Consider the following 20,021-nt stretch of genomic DNA (forward strand, 5'->3'; position numbering starts at 1 on the left):
GGAAGAAAAAGATGATGTTTTGTCATGTATAGATACATCAACATCAAAGCGCAAACGCTAAGAAAGGATCAAAACTCAAGTCCTGTTTACCACAGAGTGCTTTTTCCTCACTGAACTATTACCAAGAGTTATATTGCATGTGAATAAAAAAAATCCACTCCTTCATTACAACCTAAAGATGTAGATATTTTCAGAAGGTTATTGTCAACTGCCTCCTCCCCGAATATAAACAGAAGTTCCAACCGCAGTTGAATGTGCATTTGGAGGTCTTTTTACCTGCACTTGTGGATCCAATTCCTGCTGTAAGTACAGAACGCGGAGTAATCTTTACTGCATATTTCAGAAACTGCGATTTCCCTGTTCCAGGGTCACCAACCAGTAAAAGATGTGATTCACCTTGCAGGGAAACAAATGTACAAGTGTTTGCTAAAGCAGCATTTTAGACCGGTGCAAGGCCAGAGAAATAATGGAACAGCAGAAATATTATGTCATCATGCCTGCCAATTTCCAGTCTTTAAAATAAAAAGCCTTACATTTATCCTGCTTTCCATGTAAAGATAGCTACAGAGTCACAGTTTTATCATATGTGCTTGAATGCATGTACACTCAAAAAACAGAAGGATCTCACCCCCCTGCCCTGTGTGCTCCATCTGATCTGACCCCTGAACCAGACATGCCCACATGTATTGAATACAACATGTGTTGAATACTATCTGCATAGTCCAACCCTGACACAGAACCCTGGATACCAGGATTCAGATTACCACTCAGCCATGAAGATCACTGGGTTACCTTGGGCCAGTTGCAGGATCTCAGCCTAACCAACCTCACAGGTACTGGCAAAATAAAATGAAAGTGCACCACCCTGAGCTCCTTGTAGAAAAGGTTTATGGAAATGTCCTAGAGACTAACTGCTTAGCTACAAAAATGATCATTCACCTCAATTCATCACATGATCTCAGGAGGAAAATGTAAAATATTTAATGTCTTAACAAACATTAGTAGTAGGATTATGATTAAGCACTAGTGGGGTTTTCCCATCCTTTCAATAGTATGCAAGCTTGCATGTGGTAACTTGCATTTCTAAATGGGGAGGGAATGATCTGACAAAAATGGCCATTACTCAAGAATATTCCACTATAGTTTATATAATGTCTATTGAGGGAAAATTGTACCCTCTGCAGAAATGACATTAATGCTTTGAAGGTGGTATTTAAATTTTGCTCCGGTGACCTAAGGCATATATGCACACATTCAAAAACCTCTTAGGATTATATCCACCTACGCAAGTGGTGACATTTACCGCCCAGCAAGCACCACTTCTGCCCCTCCACACAAGGAAAAGCAGTTGGCTGAAAATTCTACAGTAACAGATCTAAGAAAAAATAACAGGCAAGCATGGAAAGAAAAGACTGGAATAAAATTATTTCAAGTTACAGGCTGTCAAAACATGCTGGCCTTGCTCCCATGTCACTTCAAACCATGGTTAACTATTATTTAAAGATGAACACAAAGCAGAGGGCTAAAATTGCAGCTGCTTTGCTGCTACTTCTGTGTTGTCATGGTTTCACTAAGCATCGTGTCCAAACCCAGACTCATAGTTTGTTTCTCCCCAAACAACCATGAGTGGTAAGCCACAAACAAACCTTGGTTGTAGCTCATGGTTTATTTCGAGAGCAACAAAATGAGTCTGAGTTTAGATGCAACACGCAACAGAAAGGGTCGAAGAGCAAGGTACCCACAATTTTAGCCTAATGCACCCAGCACATTCACCTTTAACCATAGTTAACTATGGTTTAGCATGATGTGTGAACAAGGCTTTTGTGAGATTTTGCCCTTTCCTCTCCAAAATCTGGTCAAATCTTTATTTTAATGTTATTAACTTGCTATTGGATTAGTTAAATTTAAAGAAGTCATTTAAAAATATTTTTAAACTACTACGAAAAGCATCACAACAATGTTGTGACAAAGTGACACAGTCCTGTGAAGTAGTGTAGCAAATTTAAAGCTGTCTTTGTGACTGTTGGTATTGTTTCTCCAAGTGTACAACGTACAGTTGCTTTCTAGAGTTTTTAAGGACATGATAACTTACATGAGTGTCTTTCACAGGACTAGTTTATCAAGAAAGCACCAAGGGATTAAAAAAATCATACAATGGCAGCTCTTTTACACTAAAAGTGGTGCAGTAATTCAGCCCAGTGTAGTGATAAAGGAGACGGGTCTATCGGGGGTTGTGTGTATGTAAAAGAGGGGATAGGTTTTATATATACTAACCTCTAACCCGAGTGCCTGCAGCATCTGTTCTCTGCACACCCCCTGCAAGCACCATGGCTACTGCCAACTTCACAAGATACAACCCAAAAATCTGAGGACACAAGCTTGCTAAAATATCATTCCTCCCTGAAAAGAGGGGTGGGGAAATAATTAGCTCAGCTGGTAACAAACTATATCTGATAACACACATTTCCCAAGCAAATGTCTAAGATACTACTCATTTGAACTCCTTGATTTAAAGTAATAGACTATGACAGGTGAATTAAATAATAATAATGATGATCAGATGGCACTTTTGTAAATATTGGTTTGTTGTGGGAACGGTCTCACATGACGCTGAACATAAAAAAGCCCAGATTCAGTGTTTTCCAGTGGGCAGTGATACTTAAGAGCGCACGTAGAAAATGGATCAGTAGCAGATGGTATAGTGGAGAAGTGCTGCTCAGTCATGTTGCTGCTGCTTACTGAGAGGTGGAAGGGAAAGATGGCAGCAAGGTTGGTATGGTATGGAGCTAATTCAGTGCTCCTGCTGGTGCATTTGCACCATGCCAACCTCCATGCTGCCTCGCCCCTCCTCCTCTACCTTCCCATAAGCAGCAGTGATATAACTGACCAGAGGTCAGGTGAGTGGAAGCGCTCCACCATGCCTTGTGCTACTGGAATAAATGAGATGTATAGTTTTACTGAAACACCTTTATTATTATTCCTCACGGGCATACTCAAGGGGTCATAGAAATAACACAGTTTGGTTCTGGCTGTGAGAGCTCTGACAGATGTACAGAAGTCTCCCATCAGCAAGAACATCCTTCATGCATTAAATACTTAATTTCAAGCAAAGGAAGGTTTGAGTAGATCAAGTCTCTCCACTTAAATGAATGGGGACCTTTGCAATGTGCATATTTGACTGCACACAGAACTCTTAGTTTCGAGTAAATATTCATTACCTGCATAAAAGCCAGCTCCTGGCTTCTGCCTCTTGGTCACACAAACAGAACCAATAAATAAAGTAGTGTGGCTGTCAGTCCCCAGGGCCGCTTCTCCCTTGCACAGACTCTAGGACAGGCACCCCCCCCCCAACTCAGCCCTCCAGATATTTTGGGATTACAACTCCCATCATCCCTAGCTAACAGGACCAATGGTCAGGGATGATGGGAATTGTAGTCCCAAAACATCTGAAGGGCCAAGTTTGGGGATGCCTGCTCTAGGATGTCTCTTCCCCATCCATCAACCTGAATAGTCACAGCACTGCTCCATCATTTAAAATGAAAGTTATTAGGAAATTCAATTAGGCACCATTTATTGCACACTAAGCAGAAAACTAGCTTGCGTCCCTTTTTCTGTTAAAAATGTCGTATTCTTTCCAGTTTTCTTTGAAATCCTTTTCTCTGACCATCTGCAAAACTCACTTCATGATGATTTTACTGGTAGAGAGATGTGACAGAATGAATCCTGCTTTCTGATGTACAGATTCTTGCAGTGCACCAAATTCCATATTTTCAACTTGTACATCCTACCCCCCCCAGTCAGTTTTAGCATAGAAAGCTCAACCACCGCTACCAGTTTTGAAGAAGAAAAAAAGGGGGGGATATTTTCTCTCTCTAGAGTTCTACCCTAGAGCAAAGGCAAAGGAACTACAAATCAATGGTGTTTCCATTACAGAAAAGTAACACAAGACAATGATAGGGCAGGTTAACTTTTTCTAATTAATTTTCTAATTAAAAACATAGCATTGCCTGTGAACAGAGAGGTTGTTCACACAGCAAACCAAGACATCAGAAGGAATAAGGAGTCTGTGTATGCCTCACAGATCCACATTCTACTTTATTTATGAGACAGCTAACAGGCATATAAAGTCATGCTAATATAGACCCCTTGAAAGAATAAATAAATGTCCCAATGACTTTACTAGCACCAATACTAGTTTATTATGGTCTTACTCTAACTTCTTCTTGTATTCTTGTTATTCTCACTTAAAGCGTTGTACATTTTTTTTGACAGTACAATGCTGCTCAACACATCATCTAATAAGACAAAACAACAGACCATAACATTCTGATGTCATTTTAACCTATTTATATAAAAAATACATATAGTGGTAACTCGGTTTACAAACAGCCCTGTTAATGAACTATTCAGTTTATGAACTCCACAAAACCAGAAGTAGTGTTCCATTTTGCGAACTTTACCTCAGTCTGCAAACGGAAGCTGAATGGTGGAAGGGCACCGGCAGTGGGAGGCCTCATTAGGGAAAGTGTGCCTCAGTTTAAGAATGGATTTGGTTTAAGAACGGACTTCAGGAACAGATTAAGTTCGTAAACCGAGGTACCACTGTACAACCAAGTTCATAATAGAACTTGCACTAAATTTGCTATGAATTTATTATCTGGGAGAAAGCTTTGAACTATGTGTTTTAGTGCTTTTAATGCTCAGAAACAATAAAATTCCTGATGCCAAAGTATCTTGATGAGGAAAAATGCTGTGAGCATGAAACAAACAGGAATCAAATGTGCACTTATTGAGTAAACAACTGATAGTGCAGGTGGGTTTTGCATATTTAGGTATGGCCCAACTGATAGAAAAGTCCAACTGCCCTCCATAAAAGCAGGCAGGTTAGAAATCAGACCTAACAAAGCAGGCCTAATTGTGAATATGCCCCCCCAACAAAAACGGTGTGTTAGCATTTACCGATATTCAGTCCACTAATCTATTATATTCTCTTTTACAAACCTGCTAAGGGATCGCCCCTATGTTTTTCCCAAAAATCTTCAAATTCCTTGCGGACCTCCTCATCAATTATAACACCTAACATTTGCTCGTTGTTTACTTGAATGTAATTGGCCTTTAAGACAATCTCTACATCACAACGTGCATCCTGGTGAAAAGGTTTCCACCTCTGCATTACTACTCCATAAACTGTTATGTCATCACCTGAGGACAGAAACAAGAATGGTCAAAACAATATAGCACATATCGCATTCTGAACACACAAAGCTTCCTTTTGTTGACTCAGACTATTTGTCCATCTAGCTCAGCATCATCTACTCTGACTGGAAATGCCTTTCTAAGGATTTGTGCAGGAGCCTTTCCCAACCCTTAAAATGGGAAAGTCAGGAATAAAACTTAGCATTTGCATACAGGGTATATCCTTTGCCTCTCTCCCAGTTAACTTTGGTTAATGCCTGCAGACATCTGTTTAACAGCTAAATACTTTAGATGCTAGCACTCTTATGGATTGGAATATAGAATCATAGAGCTGGAAGGGACCACAAGTATAATGTAGTCCAAACCCCTGCAATTCAGGAATCTGTTGCCCAACATGGGGCTCAAACCCCACAACCCTGGGATTAAGAGTCTCATGCTCTGACTTAGCTGTCCCCTAATGTCAATGACATTATCTTCTACGTAGCAACTTTTAAAAACCTTTATTTGTAGTTTTAGAGGCAATGCAGCTCAAATAAAAATAAATAAGCAAGACAATACCTGCTAAAAACAAAGTTTAATGTTAACAACCACTAATTAACCAAACTATAAGCAAGGAACAACTGAGTGGTAAACATTATGATTTTTAAATTGTGCATATAAATAATAATATATTTGGAAACAGATCAAATTTATGTTTAGGGTTTAAAAAACTTTGACCTCACCCTTCATACCCTTAGTACTGAAACATGGTAAAAGAAATGTTAATTACATTACCATTAGATTAAATAAAGGTACGGAATAAATTTCTAAAGAAAAATGCATAAAAAACCCACTTAGGTATGTTTTCTTTTTCTTCCATTAAAAAGATCAGCGGGCTAAAAAGAAAAAAAAGGTACCCCTTGAAATGGAAGTTTCATCTGACAAGCCACAATTGTCCTAAAGTATCAAGATTTCATATTGTATAACCACAATGCCAGCAAAACAACATGGCACATAACATTTCATTATCAGACGGTAACAACTCTGCTTTCACCTTTTCAAAGATGGACAGTCCTAATGAAGATGTTTTCAAAAGGCAGTGACACAGAACTCACCAGATTTGCAGCTGTCAACTAAGTCATCTTCAAGGACAACTATCATAGAACGGGGAATACTTCCAACAGAGAGCCTTTGAACCTGGATTGGAAGAGGCGCATGCATTTTATTTCAAGATAAACAATGTTCAAAATAATCCTGATCTAGAATCTTACAAATACCTCAACAGAAATTACACTTACATACCTATGTCGATCATTTGTGGCCTCATCCCGGGAAATAATTATTTAGCTACCCAGAGATGACCAAGCTAACTGCTTTCATTTGGTCTATATTTCAATCAGGTTATGAATACTATGGTGACCACTTTCCAAATAATTTGCAGCCTGACCCTATGCAAGTTGAGTCATAATTTAACCCATGATGTTCAGTGGGGCTTATTCCCAAATCAATCTGCATAGGATTGTGGCCTTGAAATACTTTTACAGCGTGGGGAGACACTTGACATGTCAAACCAATAAATACAAGGCAATGTGGTGATGAGATATCAGCTGGGATGTTACAATTATCTGGGGGTGGGGAGCTCAATTAGGAAGGAGCTCAATTGCCGCCTTGCTCTTGTACATCAATTTCATGCATTTCTTGGGATTTCCGTATGCGGCATACAAAGTTTCCAAAACACTAAACTTTTCCTGAATTAGAACAAAAGCACTTTCTCTTATAGAGTGCATTTGAATGGGCATGCTCCTCAGATGAAACTGAGTGGGAAGTTAGCCATCAGTGACAATGAAACTAGCCTTCGGTCTTAAACCATTTTAGGTGCTGATCATTTTAATTCACATCTCTCAACGTCTGCTGGAAAAATATCAAGGGGAAAAATAACTAAACAGCAATGTGGAATGGGACTGTTACCTGATGGTTTATTTAAGCACAGCTATGTGATTTTTCATGACTGTTGTCTGCTTAAAAATTAAGATGTTCCTTATAAGAAGATGCAAAAATGTGATTTTGCTGCAACACAGGGATTTAATCTATATGTATGCTGGTAACTGTATTGTTTTTGTCCTCCAGGGAAAATTCAGTACAATCTCAACACAGTATATCTGAAGTTTGCCATAATTAGTAGTAAGATACAGACAGAATGCAGGCAGAATGGTAAAATAATGCATAATAATTTCTAGGCTTGCATCCATGTTAGTATAATGGCTACGGCAGTCATCAGGGCATATTATCTTTGTAAGCATTTGCCAATTTGTGTTAACCCTATTGTGAGATCCTAATTCTGCAGAAATGAATGGTGGGCACAGAATGGTGGGACACAGAACCATGGCAGAAGGTATAACCAATATTAAAAGGGACGGGGGAGACATATCACTGAAGCTAACATTTATCCATTAATTTCCATAGCAAAATTAGGACCCCAGAAAATTCATGGTATTAGTTTAAATATATTTGAAACCTGCTCCTGAATCTTGATTTCTTGATAGTCTCTGCAACTGTTGGGAGCACAGGATGTTCCGGAGAGGCAAGTAAACTTAGATGAGTTGCAGCCTTCTTCGTTAGGACAGGCTGGCGGATGGCAGAAAGCATAGTATTGTTCAAAGTCAGCCTTGACCACAAACACATGCTTGCACTTGTTGCACATGTAATCCCGTTCAAACTCCAGGACTTTCACAAGGCTGGTACGAATAACAGTGCCAGTGACTGAGAGGAAGTGTCCCACGTCTCTGGTCTTTGGGATGTGTTCTCTGGTTAGCTCTGGGCAAACCGGCAACCCTGTTAAATCAGCACATAGAAAATATTACCCCACAAACGTTAATTAAAGCTACGTTTTCTTATGTCACTGATAAATCCCTTCAAGGCTGCATTTTCAGTTCCCTAGCAGCACAAGGTTGCAAGGCATTCTCACATACATCTTGATGTAGAACTGCCCGTCAAGGTTTTTCATTAACTTGATCTACTACTAACAGCTTGGATGGGGAACTGGTGGCACACAAACTCTCAACAGTGAACATGGCCAATGGACAGGGATTATGGGAGCTGTAGTTCAGCAATTTTTAGGTCATACTATGTTGGCTAACCTTGGCCTAGCATGTCTATCCATTAATCTACCATGTGCAATTTTCAATTGATTACATGCTGGAGTGTTTTCCACTTGAATGACTTTGCACAAAACCTCTATAGCAAATACAGATACAGCTGGCTAGAGCAGAGAAAACCTAAGTACATATATCATGAGGGTAATAAGCTTAAAACACATAACTAATATTCATATGTGAATGTCAGGCTTATGATATGCTGGCCACCCACAACCCCCAGAATTCTTGGGTGATGTTTCACCAAAGCCCAAATAGTTATTTTGGATTCATATAGGCAATAAAAACACTTAGGTTGCTCTTTTACAGCTTTCATTCATGGGATGAGATTACCCTTTGCAGACCGCCAATAATCCCCTCCTTTCCATGCAGCAGTGGTTTCAAGCTCCTTACAAGCAAATGGTGCAGGCCCTGTGCTGACAGCAAGATCTGTGGTGGGATTCTTACTGGATGAGAACCCTAGGCTCTTCTATGCTACCCTGTTTTGTTGACACAGCCTTATCACATTTTATTATCTACATGAAACCACTGAGTGAAGTCATCCAGAATTGTGGAGTAAGTTTTCAGCAATATGCGGATGACACACAGCCTTACTTCTCCTTTACATTTGCAGGTTGGGCAGTGGATGTGCCAGACCATTGTCTTGCCTCGCTAAAGGACTGGATGAGAACCAATACACTGAAGCTCACTCCAGATAAGACAGACACACTGTTAGTGGGCAGTTCCCTGTATCAACTTGGTTGCCCTCCTATGCACACATTCCAGCTTGTCAATATTGATTCTCACTGCGTATTTTTATGTTATAAACCAGGCATGTCCAACAGGTAGATCGTGATCTACTGGTAGATCACTGGACATCTGCAGTAGATCACTGGTAGATCATTGGCTCCCCCCAAAGAAGCTGAACAACTGTGGCTCCCCTAAAAAAAAGCTCAACATTTTACCTCCTCTCTGAAAAAAATCAACTGCCAGTAGATCACTGACAGTTTTTTAACTATGTGAGTAGATCGCAGTCTCTTGGGAGTTGGCCACCCCTGTTATAAACCATAAATACCTGATGAAGCAGGTATACAAATTTAATAAATAATAATAATTTTATTTCTCCATATTCTCGTGCCCCTGGAAACTATTTATGTTTTACAGGAATTCTACATAGGGAGATAGCTAGTGGGAAACTGCCATGCCAACCTATAATGTTCTCAAGGGATTGGCAAGCATTCTGTGATCACTGTGAGACCATATTCTGCTTTATCTCTATAAGACAGATCACCCCTGCCTCAGCTGCGTCCCCCCCCCCCCCAATTTGTATGCATTTCACTAAATCCTTTGCAATAAATGCTAAATCTGCAGGTTCATAGAATTCATATTAAGTGATACTAGCATAGGTTATATTATAAAAATAGGCAAGGCCTTATGGAGGGAAAATTGATGGCATCACGCTATCTAATCCTGAAAACAATACAGTCGTACCTCGGGTTACATCCGCTTCGGCTTACGTATTTTCGGGTTATGTACTCCAGTACCCTGGAAGTGTTTTTCGGCGCGTGGATGTTTCTGTGAATGTCCGTGCGGTCTGCGCAGAAGCGTTCTGCGCACTTCGCACATGTGCAGAAGCACAATATTGCACTTTGCGCATGTGCAAAATGGACGCTCAGGTTACATACTTTTCGGGGTGCGAGTGGCACCCCGGAACGGATCAGGTACGTAACCCGAGGTACCACTGTACTCTTCCTCAGTGTGACACTACAGGTATATACAGGGAGGAAACCTTTGAGGGGTGTGATTAACATAAAAATAGATCACAAAACACACTGTACTTTTAAAAACAAAAACACCCCATCATTCACTCAGAACACAAAATAAGTCCTGGAGAGAGAGAGAGAGAGAGAGAGAGAGAGGGTGAGGGAATTTTATTTTGACCTTGGAGATATTATACTCTCTACATAAATTAAGAAGAGCTTCATGTTTTCCCACCATTTTGCCTGCAGCATCCTTTTTTCTATTAATAGGCCTAAACTCGACGACCTTCTTAAAGCACAGCTTATGCACCTCAAGCCAGAGAGAGTTACAGCACTTCAGTAAGCTGCTGCACATCTTTTTGGCATGGTTGTCAGGCAAAGCATCAGATAAGCAGACAACTGAGATCCAAAAGTAAAGCATATGAAGAATAATAGGAGCCACCTTGTTTTGCCCTTTATAAGATAAGGGATAGGGAGGCCAGCAAGCAAAGAGATGCAATCATTGAGGGGGGAATGAAATCATTGGTCAGAGAGTAAATATTATAATGGAAAAAAGAAACCATATTTAACAACAGCAGTAAAATATAGGAGCTGGTGAGACTGAGTAAGAACCATTTCAGAGGGAGGGATAGGTGGAGAGCCGCCCAAAGCGTGTGGCAATCCTGCATGCCACTTTGAACTGACTGGAGACAGGCAGGGAGAAAAGAAAACTGTGAACAAATCAGCAGACTCCCCCCTCCCCTTTTTACATTCTATAATCATTAAGATTGTTTTTAATAAATGAAAAAAAATTACACTAATGCCTGGAGAGGTTCTCTTCAATGCAATTCAGTGCATGTTTGCAATCTGATGAAATTCATGTGTCTTACCTGATATCCTGGCGTGAAGGTTCTGTTTAACAACAAAGGCATCTGTCTGAGGAATGGACTGAGAAAGGGTCATGGCTGCCCTGCGCAATGCATTGTCAAAAACAGGGAGCACTTCATTGGGAAAAGCACTGAAATATTCACCAACTTCCATGTTGGTCTCAAACAGTGTCATAGCATCAATAATAACTGGGTAATGCGTATCATCATCTCTTTCTCTTAAAATCAGCAAGAGATCATTTTTGTGGTGTTCCAGAACATACGACTCAAACACTTGTCCAATTAGGTTTATCTGTTCAGTACTTAGAAGCATAGTGAACCTATAATTAGAAGATGAAAAAAATTACATTAAGCCAGTAAAAATGCACATCTTTAAATTATTTGCGGACAACCTTTCTTTTTCTTTTGGGTTCCATTGGGAGGAAGGGATGGCTATAAATTGAATAAATGAATAAAATAATTTTTAAAACACATTCTGGACTTGTTTCTACAATTGACTTTGGACTTTTTTCTGCCTACCGTAGTTTCTAGTGGAAATTCTCTCCCACGTCTCCTGTACTTCTACAAATTTCAGTAACAATGTTTATTTTTACAGTTTGTGGTGTGTTCGTTCCCCACCAACTTTTATTTATTTATATTCTTATTTAAACAATTTACATACTGCTTAACTACAGTAGTCTCTAAGTGATGTACAGGAAATACAATACAGGAAAGGTAAACATCAGTTAAAACTATAAAATCAGAGATAAGTTAAAGTGCCTGCTGGAATAAATAAGTGTTCCATAGGCGCCAGAAGTTCAACCGGGGGGGGGGGGGATTGTTTGACCTCAACTGGAAGGGAGTTCCATAAAACTGGGCCAACAATACTAAATGCATGATTTTGGGTAGATACGAGCCATGACTCTGAACCATGAGGGACCACCAACAGTGTTTCCTCTAATACCTCAGTGATTGGGCAGGTATAGGCCAGAGATCACCAACAAGAAGCCTGTGTGAACCATGGTGTCCATAAAAATGTCCCAGAAGCTGAGCTTTCATTTTTTTAAAAAATGTAAGACTCAAGCCCTCCTAGAAAGAAAATTATGGGGCAAAATGTACAAGTTCCTTCTAAGGGGCATCCCCAAACTTGTTATTTCAGAGGAAGTGCAACCCCAACCATAACTGGAAATTTTCTAGTCTCTCAGACACAGGAACCACGAACCCACTGAGCCTCTGTCTTCCCAGGGTTCAAGTTCACTTTATTGGCCCTCATCAATCCACTGTGCCCAGATAACGCTTGATATCACACACAGCCTCTCCTGATTCCGACATTATGGAGTAGTAGAGCTGTGTGTAATCTGTGTACTAATGACACTTTGGGACCAAACTCCAAAAAGACCGCACAGGTGACAATAATGTACCCATTACACCTATCTGGTGTTTAACAAATGATAAACATTATTACTGATATATCAAATCAGTTCTTATCCCACGATGCCTATTTATTTAAACCGAGAAAATTTAAAACTACTCTTTCACGCACAGAGCTCTAAAAAGGCAGGCTTCTAAGTTTTAGCACGCAGGTAAGAATTTCAGAAGCTCCGTTCTTTTATTGCAACATGTTAGCTGCCCTGAAAATTAAAGGGTGGTGTTATACTGCAAATCGGCTGAGCAAATAAATAAATCAATGTTTGATTTTAAATTGAATTAAGAATCAGTATTTTTAACGCCGCCTAATACTCAGGGTATGTATAAGCTGCAGTTTGGTTCAGTTATCAACCTGAGCAATGCTCACTGGTCAGTTTCCATGTACCTAACACGCTGGGGCAGCCAAGGTGGCTCCCTCCAGATGTTAGGATCCAGCTCCACTCAGCCCCAGCCTGCAAGGGTCAGGTATGGTGTAGTCCAACATAGACCGGAGGGTGTCACTTTGGCTACTCCTGTTCTGAAGACGGGTACAGGAGCTCACAGAAGAACTTTTGCCTTCTGACCAGGAAGCCTTGAAAACTCCCCTTTTGGTGCTTCAGGATTGAACAGGAAAGAAGACACAAGGACTCCTCCTGCACCAGTAATCACTGTGCAGAAGAGATAAGCTGGGCAGCTGCAAGATTTTGAGGGGTAGAGTGGAGGCCAAATCCCTTCTCCTCCACCGCCATGTCGCCCTCGACTTCTGGGATCCTCCTTATTCATTTTTTTTATCACAAGTGTTCTTGCAGCTCACCCGGCAAAGCGGTCCCCACAAAAACCTAACACACTGCTGACTATGTCCCCAGAGCGGAGGGAAAGGCATTTTGCGCATGTTCTCTTCTTCACACGCTCAGTCGTACTAAACTCTGCTCGGAAAAAGCTCGCGCCTCAGGCTAAACCCTCTCAGACAAGCGCTGTGTGCGCGCGGGGGAAGGAGGGGACCACCCCGCCGGCTGCAGCCCCAGAAGGAAGCAGCATTTCCCGCCTCCGGGGTGCAGCGCTCGTGGGAAGCAAAACCACACAGTCCCGACGCCGCGCTCACGGCGCCAAGAGCCCCCGGGGGTTGATGGTTTTTTGTGACTTGTTGCAAAGAGCAGAAGCCGTAAAGCGGCGGCGCGAGAAGCCGGCTGCAAAGTAAAGCGAGGCTGAAATGGAAGAGCCGGCTGTGTACAAACCAATTCCGCCGCTGTGGGAGACGCAGCCCTTCAGGCGGAGCGGCTTCTTCCGGCTTCGCCGGGAAGCATGTGAAGGAGGAAGTAACCCCGGAGGAGCGCGTTATTGGGGGGATAGAGAAAGAAAAAGCTCCCTCCTCCTTTCCTCCGGGGGTTCCGTCAGGACTTACCCAGGCGGGTCGGCCGGCCACTTCTCGCAGTCTTCGCTGCCGCAGGCAGTAGTAGCTGCGGTGGGTGGGACGAGCGTTGTGCAGTTGGCGGGAGCGACGAGGCGCCTCTCGGTCCCCGCCTTCTCTCCCAAGTTCGCTCCGGCCCGTTCAGCTGACTGAGCTGGCTGCTGGTTATTAGGAGGAGCTTGGGAGAGTTGATGCGAGACGCCGGAGAGAGGAGGAGGGTAAGGAGAGAGCGATGCCTCTCTTCTCAGAAATAAACCCAAGGTATCAGCAGCGGAGGGGAGAAAGTGAGTTGTTACTCCCCTCTCCTCCCGCCCCTAACTAGAGGTCAGGCCAGGGGCGCAAAGATTAACAGCGCGCGAGCATAGGCATGTGCGTGCAATGGGGGGCTTATGTCCAGGTAACTTGCCCTTTTGATGTGAGCCTCGCTTGGGCATCGGACTGCGTCCTAGCCCAACTCTCCTAACGGGATTACCTGGAAGGTATTGCCCGCTGAACTTCGTACGATTTGTGAATAAATATAATGGTAGGCATATGTGTTTATTAATTAAGCACCTAAGTGGCAAGCATTGTCAGGAACAACGTATATGCAAAATATTGAGAGTTGTAGGGGTTAGTCTGCACGGTGCCCAAGTCCCTTCTAAATTCTGGGGTCTGGATCCAGCGAGGGTTAAAACTATGTAGGATTCCATAGTTGAAGCAGCCAGGACAGCTTCTTTGCGTGTTAATGTGCCTAAGCATGGTCTTTAGTATAACATAAGTGGTTTTTTTGTGCCACAGGGCAAATTGGTGGGTCCTCCTTCCTCACCTGTCTTATAGTGAGTAGGACATGGTGTGTGTGTGAGCTGAGAGCAAGGAGCAGGCAGAAGCCAGAGTGAGAGCCATGCCTGATTTCTGCTGGAATCCAAGGCTGTGACTATGGGAGAAGCAAGACCTTCTAGGGTGTTAATGATGTGAATCCCTCCATCGTAGGTTCAGGTTGTATAGATGTGTAAATAAACCATATGTCATAAAGACAACACAGACTGCTATCTCTCATTTCAAGGTTAAGCTCCTGGAACCCCTGAATGTCACACTGCTTGGAGATTGGGGTGGTGTGCAACAGTATATAAAGGAAGAATGCATTCAGTTTCCATACAGTAGGAAAATTACTTTTTTAAAAACCTGAACTTGTGGGGACAAGGACTAACCTGTGGCCTTCCAGGTATTGCTAGACTACAAATCCCATACTCACTGGTTGTTTGCCATGCTGGCTGGAGCAGATGAAAGTTAGAATCCGACATCTGGAAAGCTACAAATTACTCAATCCCACCACAGGCATTCTCAGTCTCTGCCTCTATGTATGATATGGGGGTGATAATACTGGCCTACCTCATCAAACTGCTGGAAGGATTACTGAGGTACTGTATAGGAAGTCCTTTGAACACTTAAAAAGAACTAAGTTTGAGTACTTGCCTGCAGTTCTCCATCCAGATGCAACTGGGCACAATGACTGCTGTGACACTTTTTCTAGCTGCACTGTGAGTTGTTATGTTTATGTGCTACATTGCTGCTGATTCACCTAATAGCTTTCTCTGTGTGCCTGATAACAGGACTGTACTAGGAGAGTCCATGAAATGGGCCATATGCTGGATTCTATGAAGTGGAATTTCCGGGGGGGGGGGGGGAGGGATTGGCACACGTTTCTATTTCCTTCCCCCCATTAACCCTCATGTCTGAAGTCTTTAAAACAAGAGGTGGCTAATCTGTGGACCTCCAGCTGCCACTGAACTACAGCTGCCAGTCCCAGCCACCATAGCTGGGATTAATGGGAATTGTGGTATAACTACACCAGAAACTCTGCAAGTTAGCCACCTGTTTTAAATTGAAAAAAAATGCCTTAAAAAATTAAGTATGGCCTTACTCAGTGCTCCTTTCTGCCTTCATTCTTCCCTTCCTGATTGGATAATCAGGGCTGACCTTTGTTTCTCTCCTGCCAATACACTGATGCTGATGATGCCACTGCAACTACAAAATAGTCGGTTTCACAGGCAACCTATAGTATTGTCTACATCCTAGCCTTGGGCTTTTTACCCAAGCTACTGTAGAGTTGTACTGTTCTATGTTCAGTAGGTGGTAGCAGCTAACAGTCAACTTAGCTAATTATTGTGGTCTTAATTCCAGTAATAAAGATGGAGGAGTAGTAATTTTTATTACGGCCATTGGCCCATATCAATAAAGGTGGAGCATGCAGATGCTTAGTTACCGGTAAGTTGGCCTTCCTTTTGGACACCACCACATCGGTGACAAGGTACAGAGCAGGATAAGGACTTTCCTTAAGACCCAAGGGTACATCATACAGAGCAGAATCAGCATAAATCATAAGCAACTGTGTTTATACAAGAATTGCCTTTTGCTCACAGCATGCTTTTTGGGTTCCATCACAAATGTTAACAAATAGAGGGTGACAAGAGTTTCCTTTATCAATTTCTGAGGAGTAATGTATGTGTAAATAATCAATGTGCATTCCCACAATTTAGAACCTATTATTTTAAATGTTTAGTGTGTTGGTGGGGAGAGCAACTTACAAACTGACAACATAGACATAGAATGATTGTTCTCAGCATACTTATATTGCTGAAAATTATTATCTCCTTATGCCCAATTTGCATTCTCCCAGGATTCCTCAAAGCAGTGTTTTTCAACCACTGTTCCGCGGCACACTAGTGTGCCGCGAGATGTTGCCTGGTGTGCCGTGGGAAAAATTGTGTTTATTTGATTCCTATTCAAGAGAATTACTTTATATATAGTCAATATAGGCACAGAGTTAATTTTTTTAACATTTTCTAATGGTGGTGTGCCTCGTGATTTTTTTCATAAAACAAGTGTGCCCTTGCCCAAAAAAGGTTGAAAAACACTGCCTCAAAGGACCTTGTGATGAGTTTTACTGCACTTTTATTATTATAAGTGCCATAAATAATCTTAGTGTTTTGCCTAGGTTCATAAACAACCAATGGATTTAATAATCTAAATTTTGACAGTGGGATCAGCAAGAGGGTAGGGGAGCAAGAAATGACAATTGTAAGGAACAAATACAAACAATGTATCTCTCACTTGGTTATTACAGCTGGGAATGAGGATTTGAAGTTTAAAGAACTGCTTCAGAAAAAAAGCACAGCAAAGAATCAGGGCAGTATCTTAAAGATTAACAGTTTTATTTGTTGTGGCATAAGCTTCTGTGCAATAGAATTCATTTCATTAGATGCATCAGATGAAGATGATTTTAGTCCATGAAAGCTTATGCCACAATCAATCTGTTAAGTCTTTAAGATGCCCTAAGACTGTTTTTGCTGCAACTGACTAGCAGAGAGAAGTGGCACCACACAAGGAGTTCCAACCTTGTGGTGCAAATAAGATTAAACTGGCATAGGCATTTGGGGATTGGAACAGGCTGTTGAGAGAGCTGAAGGCATAGAGGCCACAGACAGACACATATAAAAATATTAGAGAAGGAAGGGCAAGGTGGAGCAAGCGTCTGAATTACTCTGAAGCGAAGGACAGGTTAAAAACAAAAACAGTAAAACAAAACCCGTTTAATTAGGATATTTAAAAAGCTGTGGAATTATTTTTCAAACAATGCCAGATTGTGTCCATATATGGTGTAGTCCTGCCTAAACTTTCTTATGTTTCTTTGTCTTACGGTGTAGCTTCATCCACTTTTTCCATCAAGCCCTGCCCATGCTATATGATATAGTGACATAGTATGTAGGCACCTTTGAAAACATTGAAAGGAGTAGAGCACAGCATTTCCCACAACACACACACAGGTTTGGACCACAGAAATCATCGACTTAAAATAGTCTAACTGGGGCTGGGGCTTGTATTTTGCTTGTGGGAGATGGGAAGAGAAAAGGAGTTTGTGTTAAAAATTGATAAGGATAGTACGTGTGGTGAGGGTTTTTCCCATCTAGAATTGATAAGTAAAGCAATATTTTTAAACGTTATGTCCACAAACTTTCTAATTCCTGTCTGTGGAATGTAAGAACAAGCTTAAATAATGCAAATTTTCCATTGGCGATAGTGGACAGCTTCACTGAATCAAGTCACTTTTATGTGTACACCACGTAAAGGGAAAAGCTGTGGGAACATGCCCTCTAGATTGTGCAGTGCAACCAGCCCCAAAGTACACGTGAAGGGGACTTTATATGTGAAGGATACATGAGTTGCTGATATGAGGATGATTTTTGGAAGAAGATTTACGCATCTAGCTCATTACAGACCTTTTAAGGCAAGTTTTAAAACTGCTTCAGGACACCTAGGAGCTCTTTGACTCTTATTAGGGTTTCTCAGTTAGTAGTTTCTCTGAAATGAATAAGGTTCTCTGAAAGGCAGCATGCCTAGAATACTGATCTTCCCCCATGAAGAGCATTTTGTAAACAAGAAAACCAAAGGAAAGTAAACTTTAAAGATTGCTATACCTATCATACCAGGTGCAAATCCTTCTCACTTTTAGAGCTTTTTTGATAAAATAATGTAGTGACCTCAAAGAGGAAAAAGAAACACAACACAACAAATACTTCAGAACATCATAGCAAAATCATCCAGTGTGTTTTATTTCACACAACAGCCAAGAAATCTGACTTTGACTCAATATGGCTTTCTTCTAATGTAAAGGCTGCATATACCTACAGTTAAATCCACCAACCATAGAGTATCTGCCAAACACTGCTTTAGATTAGCAGCAAAACATTAGAACACTGCTTCCAGTGAAGCTTTCAGGCTGAGTTTGCAAGAGATACATTTTAAAAATTCTGAGTTAGAATATTTTATATTTTATATGAAAACATACAAATTATTCTTTTGTACATATGCTACATATAAAACTTATTGTAACTATTAATGGTACCTTTGATTATGTTTTTGCATAATGGGAAGACATGTTCAGGGCATCAGCAGAAATAATGAGCTATAATTCTGTATCTAAGGATAAAAATCTTATTTAAAATAACCAAGCAATCACCCCCTTTTTTAAAGATACAAATATCAGGCCTGAAAGTACATTCATAAAAGAAAAAAAATTCTCCCTGAGATTACCAGTGTCAGCTGCATTGTGGTAATCTTGGAATTGACAACATCATCAACAAAAGTATATAAACCAGATTTGCCATGGTATTATGTATTTTCTGCCAGAGAGATTGCACATCTGTAAGACAAGTGTAATAGAGTGGAAAATCAGGCTCATTTGCCATAAGAAAAAGGTAATGTGGTCCCTGGCTTAATTTTATAATGGAAGATGGAACATCTTTCTTTGTAAGTTAAGTATGCTGGAGCTCTAATGAAAGATTTGCATGCTTTATTATGCATAATTGATTTAGCACTTTTTTTGGTAAAGCCTGAGTTTTGCCCCCAAATTATAATGTCCTCAAAATGCAGATTTCCATAAATGATTATTCATTAATACAGCATTACATAGTGTAGTACCCCACATGTTCTAAAGAGCACTGTCTTTGTAGGTATTTATAAAATATTTGACAAAAGTTCAATGAAATCCAACATTAAAATATAGTAATTATAATTACTAAAGGGCAGATCAGTTGTAGATAAGAAATAAGGATGCCATGTTCTTACTATGTTCTTAAAATCACTCTAAAGGCCATCAGCTATACTACTGCTATTTATTTTGCATTCTTCACCACTTTTAGAGTAAACACAATTTTTAAACTCAAGTTCTACAAGATAACTAAATAAAAATAAAAGGATTTAAACATATCTTCCCACAGTCTGATTTTTAAACCGTTGACAGTTTATTTTGATATACAATAACCATGCAACTGATTGCATTTGGGATGGGAGACAGGAGGGGGAAAGCCTTTCCTGAAACCAAAGAAAATACATATTTATAGGAAAATGGGTAGAAGCTTTAAGTTTCTTCTACGAAAATTTGTTATGCAGTAATTACAAAGTTTAAATACTCTTTCATTTTAAATAAAAATAAAAGTGTCATTAAGCACATTTATATTACCATGTCAAGTGATTCCAACAAATATCACATAAAATACAGTGCATTTTCAAATCAGAGAGACAAAATACTTTCTCATTCACAGTGTTTGACATATTACAGGTAAGTTTGTTCACATAAGGGTTTATTTTAAGGTCATGCTCTTATGAACAGTCCACACCACACTGTGCCACACACAAAAATAATCTCTCAGAATGTGAAGTAACGGGCAAACCATTCCTGACGTTGTGGATCTGGTGAAGCCATTGGAGAAGCTTCAGTCTGAGGAGGGCTAAATTCATAAAAAGAAAAGACAGATTT

The 20,021-nt window shown here is 40.7% G+C and overlaps 2 protein-coding genes across 12 annotated transcripts in view; both read right to left on the reverse strand.

Annotated features, from left to right (window-relative positions):
* Nucleotides 1-13,978, reverse strand: part of MCM9 (minichromosome maintenance 9 homologous recombination repair factor) — a 28,928-nt gene extending 14,950 nt beyond the window's left edge. For 2 of the 5 annotated variants that reach the window (XR_004426223.1, XM_033143688.1), the window contains exons 1-7: nucleotides 13,721-13,978; nucleotides 10,936-11,252; nucleotides 7,691-8,007; nucleotides 6,291-6,372; nucleotides 5,002-5,202; nucleotides 2,275-2,400; nucleotides 277-396 (exon numbers count right to left, since the gene is read on the reverse strand). Coding sequence is in view for 4 of the 5 variants with exons in the window: in XM_033143688.1 (XP_032999579.1) it covers nucleotides 277-396; nucleotides 2,275-2,400; nucleotides 5,002-5,202; nucleotides 6,291-6,372; nucleotides 7,691-8,007; nucleotides 10,936-11,245 (1,156 nt within the window). In the remaining variant the exon portion in view is untranslated. Of the gene's footprint in view, nucleotides 1-276; nucleotides 397-2,274; nucleotides 2,401-5,001; nucleotides 5,203-6,290; nucleotides 6,373-7,690; nucleotides 8,008-10,935; nucleotides 11,253-13,132; nucleotides 13,242-13,553; nucleotides 13,592-13,720 lie in introns of those variants that run through there. The other 3 variants (XM_033143691.1, XM_033143689.1, XM_033143690.1) reach the window with 3 other exon arrangements.
* A 4,310-nt stretch (nucleotides 13,979-18,288) lies between these two features.
* FAM184A (family with sequence similarity 184 member A) overlaps nucleotides 18,289-20,021 on the reverse strand; it is a 68,221-nt gene continuing 66,488 nt past the window's right edge. For all 7 annotated transcript variants that reach the window (XR_004426224.1, XM_033143693.1, XM_033143699.1 and 4 more), the window contains one exon: nucleotides 18,289-19,992. Coding sequence is in view for 6 of the 7 variants with exons in the window: in XM_033143693.1 (XP_032999584.1) it covers nucleotides 19,911-19,992 (82 nt within the window). In the remaining variant the exon portion in view is untranslated. The remainder of the gene's footprint in view (nucleotides 19,993-20,021) is intronic.

This window comes from Lacerta agilis, chromosome 3 (assembly GCF_009819535.1).
Source record: "Lacerta agilis isolate rLacAgi1 chromosome 3, rLacAgi1.pri, whole genome shotgun sequence".
Classification (NCBI taxonomy): Eukaryota; Metazoa; Chordata; class Lepidosauria; order Squamata; family Lacertidae; genus Lacerta; species Lacerta agilis.